General features: G+C 52.1%; 1 protein-coding gene across 3 annotated transcripts in view; it reads left to right on the top strand.

Annotated features, from left to right (window-relative positions):
* Positions 1-13,326, top strand: part of LOC138764499 (ubiquitin-conjugating enzyme E2 Q1) — a 52,973-nt gene that overhangs the window by 18,879 nt on the left and 20,768 nt on the right. For 2 of the 3 annotated variants that reach the window (XM_069940538.1, XM_069940539.1), the window contains exons 2-7: positions 1,151-1,255; positions 4,094-4,198; positions 4,484-4,534; positions 5,383-5,523; positions 11,676-11,760; positions 13,015-13,075. In XM_069940538.1, coding sequence (XP_069796639.1) covers positions 1,151-1,255; positions 4,094-4,198; positions 4,484-4,534; positions 5,383-5,523; positions 11,676-11,760; positions 13,015-13,075 — 548 coding nt within the window. The remainder of the gene's footprint in view (positions 1-1,150; positions 1,256-4,093; positions 4,199-4,483; positions 4,535-5,382; positions 5,524-11,675; positions 11,761-13,014; positions 13,076-13,326) is intronic. The other variant, XM_069940540.1, reaches the window with a different exon arrangement.

Here is a 13,326-nt window from a genome sequence, read left to right as displayed (position 1 = left end):
TCGACATAGTTGCGTACCCATCGAGTGTAATAGGAAAAGAACCCCAGGACTCAGACGCGGCTCTCCTTCAGGTGACAGAAAGGCATCTTCTCCGCAGCCACCTGAATGTCCCAGCTGCACTCCCCCAGCCACGTCTGCCGGCACGTTATCTGCGTCCGAGCACCTGAAAGCGGCTGTAGAGTAAATACAAGTTGACTTTTTCCACTGAGGGTGGGTGAGGTACAAACCAGAGGACATGGGTTAAGGGTGAAAAGGAGAATAGCTTAGGGGGAACTTCTTTACACAGAGAGTGGTGGGAGTGTGGAATGAGCTGCCAGCTGAAGTGGTGAATGCGGGCTCAATTTTAACATTTAAGAAATATTTGGACAGGTACATAGTTGGGACTGTATGGACAGGGTACAGAACAGAGGGACACAGCAGAGTAATGGTTTGGCACACACTTGAAGGGCCGAAAGGCCTGTTTCTGCACTGTATTGTTGTATGGTTGGGGAAATGAGGCCAGGATGCACAAATCTCCTCACTTGTCAGGAAGGCGTAACGGCGACTACACTTCCTGAGAAGACTGAAGTGGGCAAGGCTACCGGCCGCTGTCATGTCAACCTTCTCCAGGAGCTTTATCCAGAGCGTCCTGTCTGGTTGTATCACAGTGCAATACCAGGTGCTGCTGAGAAATGGAACGGAGGTCTATCCACAGGACCACAAGAGAGGCAGAGAGGATTACTGGGGTCTTTCTCTTTGCCCCCCCTCACCCCAATCGATGTGATGGACAGGGATCATTGTCTGAAGAGGGCGCGCAAAATCGTTGAGGACCCCCACACACAGCATCTTTCAATCGCTCCTGTCAGGGAAGAGATTCAGGAGGTTCAGAGCCAGCACCACCAGGCTGAGGAACAGCTTCTTCCCATGGGCAGCGAGAACGCTGAACAACCAAAGGAACTGCTCACACTGACCCTCCGAGACTCACATATTCATGAAACAATATTTATTTGTATCTATGAATACTTGTCCTGCGTGTGTATTGTTTGTCTGTGTGTGGGTTATGTCTGCGTGTTTTACACCGAGGACCAGAGAACGCTGTCTCGTCGGGTTGTACTTGGACAATCGGACAATAACAAACTTGATTGACCAAGGGTCCGATGTTGTTTTCCAGGAATCCTATCCTTCGGTGCCACCCATATGGTTTGTTGAGTCAGATGACCCAAACTTGGCTGCAGTACTGGAGCGACTTGTTGATCTGAAGAAAGGCAGCACCCTGGTGAGTGCCTGGTTGCATAAAATTGAGGAGAAACCTTCCCCTGGCAAGAGCCAGCCCAGTCCCCCTCCCTGCTACTCCCGTCTGGGTAACGTTTGGGGGAAGCTTTAGGTACCACGGTGGTGGGGGGGTGGTGGAGAGGAGAGAGATTCCTGTCCCATCGTTACACTCCAGTAATCCAGTAATGTGCCACTTTTACACATTCAGTCATGGAAGAGGTCCTTCTGCCCATCTCGTTCATGCTGGTCTGCCTGATTGTCCTTCGCTCCCTGACCCTTGACCCTTCTGGGGAAGGGGTTTCCCCACAGTTCTGCTGAGTAGAGAGTTCAGGGATTCAGACCCAGCGGTAAAGACCGTGGATATAGAGAACATTCCAGCACAGTACAATGTTGTGCTGACCCATAAATACACCCCCCCCCAAAAAAATAATTACCTCATAACCCTCTTTTATTTTCATCCATGCGCCTGTCGAAGAGTCCCATAAATACACTTTTTTTTTCGGCACACGGCACGGTAACAGGCCCTTCTGGCCCACGAGTCTGTGCCGCCCAATTACACCCAATTGATCGGCAACCCTGGTTTGGTTTGAAGGGTGGGGGGGAAACTGGAGACCCCGGGGGAAACCCACGCGAACATGGGGAGAACGTACAAACTCCTTGCAGACAGCACGGGATTCAAAGCCCAGTCCCGACTGCTGGCACTGTAACAGTGTTGTGCAAACCACTATACTGACCGAGCCACCTGTGCCAGGCTCCACCACCACCCCAGGCAATGCACTGCAGACACCCACAACTCTGTGTGTTTAAAAAAAAAACTTACCTCTGGTCTCCCCTAAATATTCCTTTGTTCACTTTGTATGCATGTTCGGTGTTTGTTACTCCCTCCCTGGGAAAAAGGTGCTGGCCGTCCACGTTATTTATGCCTCTCAATCTTACAGACCCCTATTAAGTAACCTCTCGTCCTTCTTCGCTCTAAAGAGAAAAGGTCCCAGCTCTGCTTCACCTTGCCTCGTTCTCCCATCCAGGCCACATCCTGGTCAATCTCTGTGCCCTCTCCATTAGCTTCCACATCCTTCCTGTAATGAAGTGAAGAGACAAGGTGCAAGAGAATGCGGGCAACTGGAGTTTGGGAATCCCTGATTCTTGGTTGTTCAGGCCAAACCGAGCTGCCTCGTTGGGGGATCTGCGTTTGGGATCCGACCTCGATCTAACAGAATTTGCTCCACGTTCCCTGTCCATTGGACGCTCAAAGCTGCCGCATGGGTTGGTAGCACGCGAAGGTGCGGGGTGTGTTGGCCTTCGTTAACCGTGAGGTCGAGTTCGAGCCACGAGGTCATGTCGCACTTATTCAAGGCCCCACTTGGAATATTGTGTCCCACTAGGGCACTATGGCAGTGGTTCTCCACCCTTTTCTTTCGGTGCTCTGTGATTAAGGTGGGATGTGGGTGGAAAGAAAAAGTTTGAAACCCACTGTTTTAATCGTCCCTCATTGACTCGTTATGTGCACCGTTTCATAACTCCAAAGGAATTGGGCCAATGACTATTTTTCTCCGGCATAATATTTCAGTCACAACTACATCTCAAGCAGTGATTCTCAACCTTCCCACCCACATCCCACCTTAAGCAATCCCTTACTAATCACAGAGCACCGATGGCCTAAGGATTACTTAAAGTGGGTATGTGAGTGGAAAGAAAAAAGTTGCAGACCACTGTCCTAGAGGAAGGATGTGGAAGCTATAGAGAGAGTGCAGAGGAGATTCACCTGGACACTGCATGGGTTGGAGAGCACGTCTTCTGGAGGAGAGGTTGAGGGAACTTGGTCTTTTCTCCTTGGAGTGACAGAGGATGAGGGGGTGACCTGATAGAGGTGGACAAGATGATAGGAGGCATTGATCGTGTGGACGGCAGAGGCTTTATCCCCCGGGGATGAAATGGGCTAACATGAGGGGACGCAATTCTAAGGTCCTTGGGAGTAAGTACGAGAGGATATTTGTCACACAGAGAGGGGTGGGTGCATGGAATGCACTGCTGACAACGATGGTGGAGGTGGGGACAATAGGATCTGTGATTAAGGTGGGATGTGGGTGGATCTTTTAAAGTGGCACGGATAGCACAATGTGGTTACAGTACCAGTGACCCAGGGTTGACCCGGCGCTGTCTAAGGAGTTTGCATGCACTCCCTGTGTCTGTATGGGGCTCCTCCGGGTGCTTCAGTTTCTTCCCATCCTCCAAAAATGACCTGGGGTCGTAGATCAATTGGGTGACACAGGGTTGTGTAACCATCGACGTTTAAAATACTATTCCAAAGGTGCATGCAACTGAGAAAATCCAAGCAGTTGTTAGAGTGAGTTATTAGGATGGCACCACACTGTGGGCCGAAGGGCCTGCAGATTTCCATTCTGCCTGCCCCAACAGTCACACAGCAGCCCAGGCCGACTCTGGTCCTGTTTCATTCACCCTTATTCCCATTGGATTTGGAAATGAGCAACTTGCAGTTAATTACCCTTGGGGTGTGGGGGGGGGGGGGACAGAGGGCAATTAATTAGCCTTAGGGTGTGGGGGGGACAGAGGGCAATTAATTATCCTTGAGATGTGGGAGGGGAGAGGGCAATTAATTACCTATGGGATGGTTGAGAGGCAGCTCTGTAGTTGGATTGGAAGCGAGAGGCTGCACCTCTGCCACACTGAGGAAGTGTCTGGGTTGGGTCTCTGCCCTGAGACTGGGGTGGGAGTTGGCAGTGATCGTGGCACTCAGTCTCTCCCTCTCTTTCTGTCTCACCCCCCCCACCCCTGGCACCTCCCCCCCACCCCACCCTGTGCCTCCATCCCTCTCTCTTCACAGCTTCTTCAACATTTAAAGAGAATTATATCTGATCTGTGCAAACTTTACAACCTCCCACAACACCCGGACGTGGAAATGTTGGATCAGCCTCTGCCCACGGAGCAGGTGATTTTCATGTGTGTGTGGGGGGGAGGGGGTTGATATGTCTGTGTGGGAGGGGGTTGACGTGTCTGTGTGTGTATGTATGGGAGAGGCGTGTGTGTCTCTCTGTGCCTGGGTGCATATAATCTGTGGACTGTGCGTTTGCGCTATGTGCCAGTTAGGGCTGCGTGTGTGATGGGGTGGGTGCACATGTGTGGGCTGCATGTTTATCCACATGCGTGTGTGGCAACACTGTCGCGGCTGAACAACCTCAGGCCTGGCTGAGTTCTCCCTCTCTCCCCCTCAAAGAGCACACGGGATGATGTCACGTCTGAGGAGGAGGACGAGGAGATGGCAGAGGTGAGCTCACAGCATGTCCCCGTGGGGGTGACCGTATCCCCGTGTGGGGGGGGGGTGGGACCAGCTTGTGAGGGTGACTATGTCCCCGTGTGGGGGTGACTGTGTCCCCATGTGGGGGGGGGGTGGGACCAGCTTGTGAGGGTGACTATGTCCCCATGTGGGGGTGGGACTGGCCTGTGGGGGTGACTGTGTCCCATCCCCATGTGTGGGGGAGGTGTGCAACTGCGGATGTAGTGTGTGAAGGGAAAGATTTGGTGGATTCAAAGAAAACTGTCTGGACACAGGAAGGATCTTTGTTAAAATGCATGTAAGGGGATTGCGACAGGGTCCTCTCAATCACACAGCACAGTGGAACCACTCACGTCGGACTTAATGAGACCGATACTGGCAGCTGTGTACAGATTTATTACAACCAAGGATTACATTATATATTTCTATAAGATCCCCTCTCATTCTTCTAAATTCCAGCAAGTACGGTCCCAGATGACTCAATCTCTCCTCATAAGCCAACCCCTTCATCTCTGGAACCAACCTGGTGAACACCCTCTGCACCGTCTCCAAAGCCAGTCCATCCTTCCTCCAGTCAGGGGCCCAGAACTGCACGCAGTTCTCCAGACGTGGCCTCGCCGATTCTCCGTTTCTGAGAGAGCAGTGTTTCACAGATGGAGGAGGGCAGGATAAATGTGCGGGGTGGGGGGGTGGTGGGAATAAAGGGGAGTTGGGCCGAGGGGGGTAGAATGGGGCGGGGTTGGTGGAGGGCAGCTGTCCCACTGGGGAGCCACGGGTGCCCGCGCGCCTTGCTGGGGTGGCAGCCTCGCCTCTCACCTGCCCTCTCTGTGCCCCTCCAGGACAATGAAGACCTGGATCATTACGAAATGAAGGAAGAGGAGCCGGCGGAGGGCAGGAAATCCGAGGACGAGGGGATTGGGAAGGAAAACCTGGCCATATTGGAGAAAATAAAAAAGAACCAGAGGCAAGATTACCTAAATGTACGTGTCTGTAGGGAGCGCCACCTGTCCGCGTTACCGTGTCGCGCTTGCTCAGTCCGTTCTCGATGTGTTTCAAAATAAGGTGACCTGTGCTGCACAGTTCAACCCCACTGAGTTGGCAGGGCGCGGCATTTGGTTTCCTTGCCCCGTACCTTGGGACTGTGGGCCTGGGGAGGGGCGGGCCTTGCCGGGGGGCCGGGCTCGCTGCCCTACATTGTCTGTTGCAGCCCGTGGCCAGTTCTCCTGAACGAGTCCCCGACTCGTTTAGGTGGGTGGCCCCATCCACCTGATGCCCATCCCCAACCAAAGCACAGAGAGCCCTTGCCCATTTCCCCCAGCAACCCACGATCATCAGGTCGCAGCTCCTGGGCGCTGCCTGCGTGGAGTCCACAGGACTTCCCTGCGACCGTGCGAGCTTTGTGTTTGTTTCCCAAATTCCTTCTCGCCCGGCCGGGTCTGCGGAGAATCACCACGGAGTTGGTGGGAGAGAATTGCCCACAAGTAAAAAGTGGAAGGAGTGGGCGGGATTGGAGTGAGTGCTGCCAAGGGCATTTTAAATTTAGACACATCACGGTATCAGGCCCTTTCAGCCCCACCCAATTACACCTACAACCCCCGGTACGTTTTGAACAGTGGGAGGAACCCGGGAAAACCCATGGAGGAATGACGAGAACGTGCAGACAGTGCGGGATTTGAACCCGTGGCACTGTAACTTCGAGCACTAACCGTATGGCCCATGTCTATCTATGTTTTTCTTAAATGTGAAAATTAAACAGCCATTTACCCATTCAACTTGCAGCTTGTTCCATGCTCCCACCACTCTGTGTGAAGTCCCCTCATGCTCCTCTTAAATATTTCACCTTTCACCCTTAAGCCATGTCCTCAAGTTGTTCCCAACCTCAGTGGGAAAGGCCCACTCTGACCATCCCCTTCGTAATTTTAAATACCTCTATCAAACCTCCCCTCATTCTTCTCCACTCCAGGGAATAAAGTCCTAACCTGTTTAACCGTTCCCTGAAACTCAGTTCCTGAAGTCCCGGGAACATCCTAGTAAATCTTCTCTCCCCTCTTTCTATCTTATTGAGATCTTTCCTGTTGTTCGGTGACCAAAACTGCACACAATTCTCCAAATTTGGCTTCACCAATGTCTCATACAACTTGACCATAACAACCCCGCTCCTGTTCCTCTCCAGTTTCTGCTAGACCACTTCCTGTTCTTCCCCCACCCTCCGTTTCCTTCCCTCCATCTCTCCACCCCCTTCCCTTTCCATTCACAGATCCATCCCCCCTCCCCGTGTTTGCTGCTGTTCCCTCCCTCCCTTATCCATCTGTCTGTTTGTGCTCCTCTCACCCCCCCCAACATTTTGTTCGGGTGCCTGCCGACATTTTTTCATCCCCTTATATCGTTACCTTTGCTACGTTAAGTTCATTGTTTGACCTGCTGCGTTGTGCCTTGACACCTGTGCTCAATACTTTGAGCTCTCTTTACGGCCGAGTCCACCTGTGACACCACCTTCAGGGAATTTCCACACAAGGGGAATTGTAGCCAGCTTTTCTTGTCTCTCCTGAGCTGCTCCGATCCAGCCACCCTCCTGGTGAATCACCTCTCCACGTTCCCAGAACTCCACAGTGACGTTTTCACTAATTGTGGATTCAGCCGCCATCTTGCAGACAGGCCTGGTCCAACCAATGTCCTCCCACTCCCGCATCACTGCTGAGTTTGCTTCCCTTGGATCCTGCCCAAGAAGGGAGGGCACAACTTCAGGGTAAAAGGATGTCAATTTAAAACAGAGACGCGGAGAAATATCTTTAGCTAGAGGCTTGTGAGTCTGTGGAACTTGATGCCACAGGCGGCTGTGGACGGGAGGTGGATTTAGTCAGGGCATCAAGAGTAATGGGGAAAAGTTGAGGAGTGGGGCTTGGTCATGATGGAATGGCAGTGTAGACTCAATGGGCTGATTGCCCTACTTCTACTTCTACATCTTGGTAAGGCCTCCGCCTCTCCTTCCTCCAAAGCTTACGCTTTGGAGCACAATCTGTCCATCCCACAGCCCCTTACTGTGGCAGAGGGTTTGAGGGAGTCACGGAGGGAGCAGTCCCTGTGGAAGGCGAGAGGGGAGGAGAGGGGAAGATGTGTCTGGTAGGGGAATCCTGTAGCAAGTGCTGGAAATTCCAGGGAATAACATGTTGGATGCGGAGGCTGGTGGGTGAGGACAAGGGGGATTCTGTGTTTCTTGCATCTGGGTGTAGAGGGGACCAGGGCAGATGAGAGGGAAATGGAGGAGATGAGGTTGAGGGGCTGAAACTGAAATGGTTGGCTACTTCCAAAATGTTTGCCTTCCACAAACGTGGCTTCTCCTCCACCATCATCAACACAGCCCTCACCCTCTTCTCCTCCATTTCCCTCTCATCTGCCCTGGCCCCCTCTGCCCCGAGACACGACGCACATAGAATCGCCCTCATCCTCACCAAACACCCACCAGCCTCTGTGTCCAACACATCATCTGCTGGAATTTCCGGCACTTTCCAGGACCCCACCACCAGACACATCTTCCTCTCTCGGCCTTCCATAGGGACTCCCTCATGCATTCATCCCTTCCCACCAATCCCCCCTCTGGCACCTTTCCCTGTGGCCACAGGAGGTGCCACACTTACGCCCACACCCCCTCCCTCGCCACTGTTTGGCGCCCCAAACAGGCCTTTCAAGTGAAGCAACACCTCACATGTATTCACAGGACTGATTTACTGCACCCACTGCTCCTTTTGTGGCCTTCTCTACATTGGGGGGACTGGGCTTCACTGAGCACCATCGCTCCGTCCTCACCAGTGACAGAGACCTTCCAGTAACCAACCATTTCAGTGCTGTGTCACACACCCACACTCGCATGTCTGTCCGTGGCCTCGTGCACTATCCCACCTAGACCAACCACAAATTGGAGGAACAACACCTGATTTTCCGTCTGATACCCTCCAGCCAGATAGCATTAACATATACCTTTCCAGATTCTGCTAACCTGCTCTCCTCCCCCTTCCCCCTCCCTTCACAGCCATCCATCCTCCCCCTGATTGCTGAGTCCCCTCCACCAATCACCTCCCCCCCCACCCCGCCAGATCAGACACCTGCCAACATTTTGCCATTCCTTGATGAAAGGTTCAAGCCTGAAACGTTGGTTTTGTATTTTTACCTTTGCAAATATAGAGGATACGTTTACCTGTTGTGTTTCTCCAGTGTTGTGATTTTATTTGCCTTGCCGTTGTTGTTCTGACAGCGCCCCCAGAAATCTGCAGCCCCTCCCTCCAGACGAGCGCCACCACTTGCCAATGCCCCTCTGAGTTGCACGTCTCAGAAATGCCTTTGGTGGCCCTGACTCTGCGTCCTGACACTCTCCCACCAACAACACCATGGGAATGTCCTCGCCAATGAAACAGCTTGCTTTCTCTTGAGGGCAATGTGCATCAACTTGGTCCCAAGTATGTAGGCCATTGATCATAAGGCCTAGGAGAAGAAATAGGACATTTAGCCCATCGATTCTGCCCCACCATTTATTCAAGAGCTGATCCATTTTCCCACAGCCCCACCTTTGGTGCCCTGGCTAATCAAGAACCTATCAATCTCCACTGACCCAGTCTCCACAACTGCCCATGGCAACAAATTTCAGAAATTTACCACCCTCCGGCTGAAGAAATTCCTCTGCATCTCTGTTCCAAGCAGACGGCCTTCAAGTTGTGCCCTCCTGTCCTAGACTCTTCCTCCGTGGGAAACACCTTTCCACTTCTACTTTGTCCAAGCTTTTCACAAAATGTTTCAATGAGATCCCCCCCCCCCCCCCTCATTCTCCTAAATTCCAACGAGTACCGGTCAAGATGCTCCTTGTGTGATGACCCTTTCATTCCTGGACTCATTCTCATGAACCTCCTCTGAACCCTCTCCAATGCCAGCACATCCTTTCTTAAACAAGGAGCCCAAAACTGCCCACAATACTCCAAGTGATGTCTCACCAGTGCCTTATAAAGCTTCCACATCACATCCCTGCCCTTTTATTCCTCTTGAAATGAATGCCAGCATCGCATTTGGCTTCTTCACCATCATCTCAACCTGCAATTTTTCCTTCAGGCCGTCCCGCATGAGGACTCCCAGGTCCCTTTCATCTGGGTATTTTCAATTTACTCCCCAGTTAGAAAATAATCTCCCCATTTATTTTTCTGCCAATCAGGGCCAGCACCAAGTGGGGTGGGTGCATTTGTGGGCATTGCCCCCGAATGAGGTGCTATGCCCTCCCCAAGCGAGGTGCCCTGCCTCTTGTTGTGGCCATCAAACCTGCCTCACTCCCTCCTGCATCTAGGTTGACGCACGCTAGTAACTTGCCACCTGACCCCCCCCCCAGCCACATGACTAGCGCACTTCAAACATCAGTGGCGTCTAGTGACACTTGACGCAATGAAAAGAATGCCCTCGTGTCCCACATTGGAGGGGTGAATGGCGTTAAGCACAGGCAGGTCCCTGTCACCACCCTCCCCCCCCCGCCCCCCCATCCCCACTGGATGAGCCCGCCTCTAACTCACTAATGACCCCCTCAAGCATTCATTCTGACAGTGACCCACTACCAGTGTGCAAATCCGTAGACATTCAGACATTATATTTCATTTGGTGCTTCTCCTAATCTGTCCAAGTCATTCTGCAGCCCCCTGTGTTTCCTCTACGTGACCTGCTCCTCCGCCTTCCTTTGTATCATTTTCAAACTTGGCTACAAAGCCATTCATTCACAACCCCAAAATCACTGCCACCTGTGATGTGTGTATACCAGAGTATAAAACATAAGCTTCCTGGCCCACCATTCAATGGGATCATGGCTGATCTGGCTGTGGACTCGGCCCCACCTGCCTGTACCCCACCCGAATAATCGCTAGATGTATTTAATGAGGCAGCCACCACTGTTTCCTTGGGCAAAGAATTACACACACTCACTCTTCCCTGGGAGGAGAAGCTCCATAGAACATTACAGCAGAGAAACAGGCTCTTCAGCCCTTCTGGTCAATGCCAAACTATTATTTTGTCTAGTCCCACTGACCTGCACCCAGTCAGTCCGTAGCCCTCCATACCTCTCCCATCCATGTACCTGTCCAAATTCTTTTTAAATGTTGAAACTGAGCCCGCATTCACCACTTCAGCTGGCAGCTCGTTCCACACTCCATGTGAAGAATGTTCCCCCTAAACTTTTCCCTTTTCACCCTTCCAAAATGGAGTACCTCACTCTTGTCTGAATTAAACTCCATCTGCCATTTTACAGCCTATTTTTCCAGCTGGTCCAGATCCCTTAAAAACCTTCCTCGCCATCCACAACGCCTCCAATCTCAGTGTCATCTGCAAACTTGCTGATCCAATTCACCACATTATCATCCAGAGCATTGATATAGATGACAAACAACACTGGTCCCAGCACCGATCCCTGAGGCACACCACTAGTCACAGGCCTCCAGTCTGAGAAGCGACCATCCACCCCCACTCTCTGGCTTCTCCCGAAGAGACGTCAAACCCAGTTCACTGCCTCACCAAGAATACCAAGCGTCTGAATCTTCCTGACTAACCTCCCATGTGGGACCTTGTCACAACATCCACGGCCTTCCCTTCATCATCTTTCATGGTAACCTTGGAAAACACTATGATTGGTTAAACACGACCTACCACGTTGACTATCCCTGGCTATCCAAATACCTGTTTAGTCAATCTCTGAGAACACTTTCCAATAATTTGTCTCCTCCTTATTTCTGATCGACATTGAATCCTCTGAACCTTGAGGCAATTTCTCCCATTTTTGGTTTCGCTGAAGGAATCGAGGTGACAGCAAATTGTTTTTTGAAAGATTAGGGCTGAGGGAAACTGGGGTATTCAGAATCAGAATTTTTGCTGCGAACATGTTAGTGTTTCGTGGCAGGTGCAAATATTGCTATAAATGACATTTTAAAAATAAGTAAATTGGGGCAAAAAAAAATGTGAGGTAGTCATTGTCCATTCCAAAATCTGTCCTTGGAAACCCAGCGGAGGTCGGCCGCGATCATGTCGGATGGCGGGTCATGTTTGATGCGCTGGGTGATCTCCTCAAAGTCCTTGGGCACTTCTGCTGCAGCTGACCTTCTGCTCTTTTGTTCCTCAGGGGGCCGTGTCGGGGTCTGTTCAGGCCACAGACCGACTGATGAAAGAGCTCAGGGATATTTACCGATCGGAGAGTTTTAAAGCAGGTAAGGCACCGTGACTGGTCTGCTGTCTGAGCAATCTGTTCCGGGTTCGCCTGCAGTAAAGGTGCCCTCGTAGAAAATCCTAGTATTCATGAGATGGAGTTAACATCCTGGCGTGTTTACCGTATAGACTGGTGTAATAGTCGACTCTGTGTAATAGTCGACCCAACCCTTCCTCAGCCCAAAAAATCATATGACCCATGTAAAAGTCGACTCCCACTTCACCTGCCCACCCCATCCGAACTCCCAACACCCCAAACGTGGACACCACCTGGTCCTGCCCGTCCGAGAACCCAACGCTCTTGCTCCACGTCCACCCAAGTTCTCTATGCCCTGGCCTCCCGCCCATCCGAGCCCCTGACGCCACAGCCGTCGACTTGCCGCTTGGTCCTGCACGTCTGAGCTCCCAATGCCCTTGCTCCATGCCCATCCGAGTTCTCTACCCCCCGGCCGCCCGCCCATCCGAGCCCCCGACGCCACGAACCTGGACTTGCCAACTGGTCCTGCCCATCCGAGCTCCCAACGCCCTTGCTCCATGCCCATCTGAGTTTTCTATGCCCCGGCTGCCTGGCCCGTCCAAGCTCCTGCCGCCCTGAACGTGGACTTACCACCTGGTTCTGCCCAACCGAGCTCCAAAAGCCTTGAACGGACAAAAGTTTGACCCATGTAAAAGTTGACCCCCCCCCTCCAAATTTGACCCGAAAAATTGGTCCAAAAAAAAACTGGGCGATGACACGAGTATATGCAGTAAATGTGAATTTGGAGGAAGTGAGATCTCTGCTAGTACCTGATTGAGCAGTTCACTGACCACCCAAGAAGGAAATCCTTACCCAATCTGGCCTGTCAGTGACTCCACACCCACTCACGTGCTAACATGTCATTGCTTTCTTAAAATAGTACAGATGTGTGTGAGACTCCCCGAACCAACCGCTCTGCTCCTGCAGACAGCGGCGCGTGCTGGGGTTGGCAGTCTCCCCGTCTTCAGGACAGGCAGAAGAACTGGGCGGGTGGTCGCCAAAGCGAGGCAGGAGTGGCCATTCGGCCCACTGTGCCCTCCCGTTGGCTGACTTCCGCCCCTCCCCCCCCTCCCTGGGTTCGCTGAGAGCTGCCTTGCTCCCTTCCCACATGGCCGCCAGCCCTCCACAGGGCAGAGCGCTGGCAGAGATGGAGGCGGTGTAGATTGCCAGGTGAAGCCAATGTTGAGCTTGCCTAACGCCTGGTGTCAAATGCCAATCTGTTTCTCCTTTCATCTGTTAGGGAACTATGCAGTTGAACTTGTCAACGACAGCCTGTACGACTGGAACGTAAAAATCCTCAAGTAAGTGACTCTCCTGACCTGAATTTCATTTTGTGTGGAAGAGTAGTCCACCTCGCCACAACGCCAGTCCTGCCCTCAAGAAACAGCCCATCTGGCACTTGCTCCTCCTCTGACTCTACAAGGAGGCATGGTTGGCGAAGCAGATAGTGCAATGCTGTTATAGGTCAGTGTCCCGGGTCTGAATACGACGCTGTCTGTGAGAAACTCAGCAGGTCAAATAGTATCTTTATCGTTGCTCTGTTTGACCTACC

The sequence above is a fragment of the Narcine bancroftii genome, chromosome 5 (assembly GCF_036971445.1).
Source record: "Narcine bancroftii isolate sNarBan1 chromosome 5, sNarBan1.hap1, whole genome shotgun sequence".
NCBI classification, from domain to species: Eukaryota; Metazoa; Chordata; class Chondrichthyes; order Torpediniformes; family Narcinidae; genus Narcine; species Narcine bancroftii.
This window is presented reverse-complemented; position numbering and strand designations above follow the sequence as displayed.